Source organism: Scylla paramamosain, unplaced genomic scaffold (assembly GCF_035594125.1).
Source record: "Scylla paramamosain isolate STU-SP2022 unplaced genomic scaffold, ASM3559412v1 Contig95, whole genome shotgun sequence".
NCBI lineage: Eukaryota > Metazoa > Arthropoda > Malacostraca > Decapoda > Portunidae > Scylla > Scylla paramamosain.
The window spans coordinates 337501-345033 of record NW_026973760.1 but is presented as its reverse complement, the minus strand read 5'-3'; the positions used below and the strand labels follow the sequence as shown (position 1 = coordinate 345033).

Sequence of the window (7533 nt, the reverse complement as noted above, 5' to 3'; positions counted from 1 at the left end):
TTTTATGAGGATATCATTGAATGTATGTTTATAGTTGTGTGTATGGCTTGGCTTAGAAAGTTTAATCTCTCTCTCTCTCTCTCTCTCTCTCTCTCTCTCTCTCTCTCTCTCTCTCTCTCTGTCTCTCTCTGTGTGTGTGTGTGTGTGTGTGTGTGTGTGTGCTCCGTTTTTCCTACTTTTGTATCTAACTTTTTTATCATTATTCCCTCCCGTTATACTCTCTCTCTCTCTCTCTCTCTGTGTGTGTGTGTGTGTGTGTGTGTGTGTTCCGTTTTTCCTAGTATTGTATCTAACTTTTTTATCATTATTCCCTCCCGTTATACTCTCTCTCTCTCTCTCTCTCTCTCTCTCTCTCTGTTAGTAAATATTCTCACTACGTGTCACTCTGGCGGTGGTGGTGGTGGTGATGGTGATGGTGGTGATGGTGGTGGTTGTGTTGAAGAAAACAATGGAATGCAGGGAGGAGTGTGTAAACATGTCTAGCCCAGGAACACAGTGGACACCCATAGCCTAGTTAGCAAAAGAGTTCACTGACCCCTACCACTGAACGCCCTTATAATATCTTAATATAGAGCCTTCCTATCTTAATGTCCTTAACCTTAATGTCTAGCCCAGGAACACAGTGGACACCCATAGCCTAGTTAGCAAAAGAGTTCACTGACCCCTGCCACTGAACGCCCTTAGTATCTTAATATAGAGCCTTCCTTTCTTAAACCGTGGAAGGATGGAACTGAAAGGGTAACAAACGTATATTGAGATTTTTTATGACTTTTCCTCCTTAATTAATGGAAGGAGAGAAGTAAAAGAGTAAGAAATACGTGAGCTAAGATGAACTGATGCTTTTTCTTCTTTCTTCTTTAATGCATTCTTTCACGCCAACATGCATTTCACCCCGTTAATTACGGTTCTAGTGTTTACGTCAATTGGAAGGAGAAATATTGGCCAGAATTCGGTGTTTTTTTCCCGTTCCGTTTAAATGTACGGTTCATTTTTCTCATTGTGTCTTTTTCGTGATATCTGAACACTGATGACGCAACATTCACTCCTTATGAATCTGAAGGAAGCATCACGTCACGTAAACTGCTGATATCTCTTTATGGTTCCTTAGGTAAATACGAGCAAGATAAACTAATGTAACGCCACACCCCCCTCCGGTTCCCCCCTCCTCCCTCCTCCTCACCGGTCCGATCAGAGCTCTAATGAGACGAGGCAAAGATCTTCACGGTGAAGAAGAAGAAAGGAAGAGGAAGAGAGAAGAAGCACGCACACACAATAGAAAAAAAGAAAACATTTTTGATTGGTAGTGGTTCTCGCCTTCATCGTCATGGCCAGAGGGTAGGGAGAGGTTAATTATCACACAGTACCTACAGTGTGGCTTTATTAGGAGGAACGAAAAATATAAAAATAGCAAAAATAATTAAATGAATAATACTGATGGGATTCTTTGGGTTGACTGACCCACTATGACACTTGAAATTCTGGTATGGCATATACACTTATACTCCGTTACTTAACACTACGAATACACAAGAAAATAATTACTTTTATAACTCCTCAAGAGCACCATTCATTCTGGGCACCGTTATATCCCTAAATAACGTCACAGCCTTCCTCCATCACTTCTCTACGGCAATAATATTGCTCACAACACATTCACAGTAGATTATATTTGACTAAAGAAACATTACATGGCTAACGCTTTCCCAAGACTGTGGCCTGTCTCCACGTGGGACCAACACCGGCTATTTTATCTGTTGCCAGAGGGAAGGGAGACGCCATTCTGTCAACACGTACAGTCACTATATCTTCACTAGAGACATGGATAATAAACATGAACACAGTAATATTCACTTCTAAATAAAAGAAAAATCAAATATTTCAGAGCTACGAGACCCACCTGTTGCCAGAGGGAAGGGAGACGCCATTCTGTCAACACGTACAGTCACTATATCTTCACTAGAGACATGAATAATAAACATGAACACAGTAATATTCACTTCTAAATAAAAGAAAAATCAAATATTTCAGAGCTACGAGACCCACCTGTTGCCAGAGGGAAGGGAGACGCCATTTTGTGCTCTCTCCCTCAACACCCACAGGCATCTGAAGTTATTGGAACCTTAGCTAGTTCTCTCTCTCTCTCTTCTTTCACAAATAATTTTACTGAACCGTGAGTTTAAATAAAAATGCAGGAATAATTGGCTAGCAAGGTGAGCATATAGGCTGGACATTAGTTGAAGTTAATAATTGAATTCTAAATTACTAACATATTTTATAAGCTAGGGTATGATACCTTATGAGTTACTGGTAGGCTGACGCAACATGATGTAATTCTATTATTCGTATTACCATTGATTAGAGAAAACTACAGTTGAAATAAGTAAAGACTATTTATAATAAATGTTTCAAGACTTTTAAATCACTCCCACGAATACACGCCTTATAAAAATACTTTTTTCATATAATCACTAAACCTTTAATTACCGCTATTATCCTCCTCTTCACCGCAAGCTACAAAAGAAAACAATTATTGGGGAGACTCAAAGAAACTCACTAGCTCTGCCCTTGGACTGCTATCATCCTTCAACATTGAGAGTACTATGAGAACTGCTGGTATGGACAGAGGAAATGAGAGAATAGGAAGTTAATTTAGTTTTCCATAAGCTATAGAACTGTTGAAGAGGCTGGTACAAAAATGAGCCTAAAATGTCATAGGTGGTTACAGGACAAGTTGCCTACAAAAGGTTATATTAACAGATACACTATTTGATAAGCTGACAGTGTTTCTGAATTCATATGAGAAAATAGTAATAAGTGATAATTTACCTAACTGCATTGGTGATAAATGAAGGCGTTGAGGCAAACGTCAGGGTGTGAGAGGTAAGGTGGACACACAGGGAGCAGGAATGACAATACTGGTGTGGTAAACTGCTTCATTAATTCCACTCTGATCAAATGATTACCTCTTGCACAATTACAGTTCCTTCAAAACCAAAACCAACACCAGCTTGATAAATTGCAATCAATGTTTCAAATTCATACCTCTTGCACTTACACTTCCTTCAAAACCAAAAACACCAGCTTGATAAATTGCAATCAATGTTTCAAATTCATACCTCTTGCACTTACACTTCCTTCAAAACCAAAAACACCAGCTTGATAAATTGCAATCAATGTTTCAAATTCATACCTCTTGCACTTACACTTCCTTCAAAACCAAAAACACCAGCTTGATAAATTGCAATCAATGTTTCAAATTCATCTTAACCTCAATTATATACAAAAATTGAAAAAGAAAAAAAATACTTGCTTTTATAACCTTTACATACATACACATTAAAGAAATTTTCATTATGTATTCAAACTCATAACATTTTGTGTAGTAATATTTAAACAGCTGACCATCCCAGGACTCAGCTCCAGCCAGTTGTGTTTGAGGAGAAAGTTTCAACCAGAAGAGAAATTAAGGTACTGAGATTCCAGCCAGAAGTCACCAGAACCTAACCAAGGGCCAGGTTCTAGGGCTTCCTTACCTGCTCACATTAAACCAAGTGGTGAGACTGACTGCTAAACTAGAGTACAGCTTTCATTTAACCCATAAAGAGTGGGTACCTTTAAATAAATAGATGAGTTAAATACCTTAAACATCTGAAACTGGATGCCATTTTTGTCAGGAAGCTAAATAAGTGTTGATGTGATGAGTTCGCACACTTTTGTTTTCAGTAAGTAGGGCTTGTCTGTCACTGTCCCATCACCACAGCCCTCTCATCACCCACTCCACTCCACAGCAGAACACTAGATGAGTGATCTGACACAAGCAGGAATGAGTGACTGACCCCTTCTCCTGTGCCTGTCTTTCACAATCAGCTGCATTTGATTTGCATTCATGGCAGGCTCAGCACCGACCATTTACAAGGAGCACCCACACTTCATGGGCTAAGTAAATAAATGGGAAAAGAAAGTACGTCAAAATCATAAATAAGAATTCCGTTAAATGTCAGTCTTCTAACTCTGGCACTAAGTAACAGAGCTGGAACAAAATAAAGGTAAACACTGGACTGGAAGAATTTACACGTGGAAAAATTGAATTCCACGTCACTCGTCAGACTGCAACATTTAGCACAGACCATCACTTCCCTTCCACAGGAGTTTTGTAAGCCACTCAGGTCCAGTTCAGTACATTCCCTGCCTTCAGCAAGCAGCAACATACAAGACAACACTCACAGACAGGACTTCAGGTTAAAATACTATGTAGCTACCTATCTACTTTGTCATTATCACGTAGCAGACTCTACAGCCACGTGTGCGAGGGACCGCCTGCCCCGCACACCGCCGCCAGTACCCAGGCAGCTAGTACTTCTATTAAGCGGAGATCTCAAAGGTGGATTCTACCCCGTACAGTCCCAGTATTGCTGTGTTGGCCAGGAAGAACTTGGCTTTCTTCACATTTGTCCCTGCAAGTAAAGAAAATTCCACTTAGCACAAGTCCAGTCAGTGATCAAGAGGACTAAATGTTGCAGCAGGCTAAAGAATATTCCTGCAAAAAATGAGTAATGTAGTGAAAGATAAGACTTAACATCTGCATCTTCAGTCAAGTGATGATTAAAACTTGCTTTATTTTCTCCTTCAGAATAATCAACATAATTTCATTGTGAGGGAGTTCCAAGGCTGTACAGGATATCAGAGTATCCTTGCTTGGTGACTGAAATATATTCCTAGTAACTATGGGTTAAGATATGCTGCTGCAGAGACCTCCAAGTTCAACTGTTCTATGTGAGACTGTACCCAAAACACAGAGATGGGTTTTGTTGCCTTGAGATGCCACCTGGTACTACAGAAGCTTCTTATTTTGTCTTGTCAGACTCACCTGGTCAGTCTACAACTCACCCTTGCCTGAGAACTCCTTGCCATCGATGTCGGCGGTGACGGTGAAGAAAGGCTTGTTATCCCTGGTGGTCTGGTTAGTGTTGTACAGCAGGCCAGGCTTCATCTGGTGCAGCACCATCACGGGGTGCATGGACGCCGCACCTTCTGAGACCTGCTTGGCCGGATTGGGAACTTTCACAGGTTCAGTTGACTGGAATGGAAAGTTTGATTCTGCTTTCATTGGCTCGGTTAACTGAAAGAAATAAAATACAAAAGAAGCTTGATATGGCAAGGCAAGGACACTTCATGTGTATATTATCATCAGCTATACTTCACTATGTTCATGGTCATATTCTGACAAATTCACGAGTGTTTCTCCTTCTAATCTCACAGTGTTTCTCCTTCTAATCTCACAGTGTTTCTCCTTCTAATCTCACTATCTATACTCTCAATTCTTTACTGATTATAAAAAACACAATGAAATGGCTGCCACTTTCTTGCTGCCCCAGATGCCGCCACCATCACAACCTGGTGTGGTGTGAAGGCTCCACTCAAGCACTCACTGCCTCAGGCCACTCTGTAATTGGAACTAGTCACAGAGGGCCAAGTACAGCTCACTGGGCTCTTAGGGGAGGACTTCAACAGGTGATGGTGGGAATGGACATCACCCTCACCTAGCTAAGAATTTAAAGAGTTCCTATTTATCTTCCTTATCGGAATATCTTTCACTACATTGCTTGAATCTTTCAGCCTGGAGTTAGCTATAAGGGCATTTCTTCTAGCACTGTTTTGTGGTTAGGTTAATATTATGATAATGGAGAGAAAGCATAATTTACTTGGGAAGCTGCCTTTATAACAAGCTGTAAGATGCAAGGGGGTGGGGAGCAAAGGAACACAAAGATACCAAACCTTGTCAACTTTACGGGAAGAAAAGAAAATTGTACGTCTAACTCCATTCCCCTTCAACTTTCAAATCAACTCCTGGCAACTCATTCATCATCATCGTCAACATTCTATTTGTCCCCATCTCTCTCATTTCTTCCAGTAATCAATTTTAAGGTCATTTGCAACAAGGGTACCACTCACAACACCTCCCAGGACAAGGACACCAGCACAGGAGCAACACCAGGAACCACAACGCCTGATAAAATTATGAACCTAACATAGTACGAAAAACTCATATATGGCTTCATACACCATCCTCCCTACCTCCAGGCTTCTCCCAGGGGCACTTGCGGGTCTCTGCCTGCCGTTCCCCCTCCTGCACTGAGGCATCACTGTCGGACACCATCACGTGGGACTGTTGGGGAGAGAGTCACATGGAGAATGGAGTCTAAATTAAACCTAATAAAATTAAACACAATCTAAATCAAATATAAGACCACTGCCATCATTCTAACACTGCCGTCCCATGTTCCTCTCATCCCCTCACCTCCTGTCCCTCCATTTTCATGTCCATATCAGGTGCGTGCATGTCTGTGTTGCGGTGGTTGTCCTGGCCAGCCGTGTCCGAGCTGTTCTGGTTGAAGTTGAGATTGGCGGCAGGTTGACCGTTCAGTTCGGGGGCTGGGAAATGCGTCCACGGCAGGCTCAGGCACAGCTGTACGCCAGTTTCCACCGCAACCTGAAGTATATAGATGAAAGGAAAAAAATAAAGGAATAGAGAGAGAAGGAGAAAGGAAAAACATGAATGAAATTGAGATGGAAAAAAAAAACAAGGGAAAAAAAATGAATGAAGCAAAGAAAATAAAGTACAAAACACATAAGAAAATTCCCACTATTTGCCATCTTCTTCATAAATCAACACACACACACACACACACACACACACACACACACACACACACACACACACACACACACACACACATACACACACCCAGAAACATCTCTCAATGTCTCTGTTTGTCTTTTTCTCTCTCCATCTCTGTTACTTTATCCCTGTCTCTGTCTGTCTCTCTGTCAGTGTATGCCTCTTGGTCTGTCTAACCCTGCCTCTGTCTATCTCTCTCTCTGTCAATGTATGCCTCTCTCTCTCTCTGTCTGTCTAAAACTCTCTCTCTCTCTCTCTCTGCATCTCTGTCAGTCTATCCCTCCCTCTCTCTCTCTCTGTCTGTCTGTCTGTCTGTCTGTCTGTCTCACAAATACTCACACACACTCACTTGGTTGGCAGGTTGATCCTCTATCTACGTGGAAGTCCCTGTACAAAAAACACCTGTCTATTTTCACCTGTCATCCCCATCCATAAATCTGACTGTCTTCTTTTAAGGCTCTCTAATGACTCAGCAATACAGGAGCTGTGAAAGATGGTTACACACATTTGAGTGAAGTGTGAATAAAGGCTGAGGATTTAAAAGATGGTTTGACAATATTTGAGTGATATGTGAATAAAGGTTGAGGAAGGTGTCTTCATAAAAAGAGAAATTATTGAATATTCTGTGCAAGAATTGAGATGAAAAACTATCTTGAGAAAGTACATTACCTTCATGAAACAGACCAATTATTGAATATTCTGTGCAATTGAGATGAAAAACTATCTTCCTCCTCGTCTTCTTCACAAACAATGCAGTCTCTCACCCAATATGGAAGCAAATGTGCATGATCTGTGACGTCCCTTCATCCATGACTGTCTCCTCCTCCTCCTCCTCCTCCTCTGTGGTGGGGCGG

General features: G+C 41.3%; 1 protein-coding gene across 5 annotated transcripts in view; it reads right to left on the bottom strand.

The window, feature by feature from the left end:
• Positions 1–1363: 1363 nt before the first annotated feature.
• LOC135098967 (uncharacterized) overlaps positions 1364–7533 on the bottom strand; it is a 12155-nt gene continuing 5985 nt past the window's right edge. For 2 of the 5 annotated variants that reach the window (XM_064001417.1, XM_064001416.1), the window contains 4 exons: positions 6299–6490; positions 6076–6166; positions 4888–5077; positions 1364–4454 (listed from right to left, as the gene is read on the bottom strand). In XM_064001417.1, coding sequence (XP_063857487.1) covers positions 5070–5077; positions 6076–6166; positions 6299–6490 — 291 coding nt within the window. In that variant the 3' untranslated portion in view covers positions 1364–4454; positions 4888–5069. Of the gene's footprint in view, positions 4455–4887; positions 5444–6075; positions 6167–6298; positions 6491–7348 lie in introns of all 5 variants that reach the window. The other 3 variants (XM_064001414.1, XM_064001415.1, XM_064001413.1) reach the window with 3 other exon arrangements.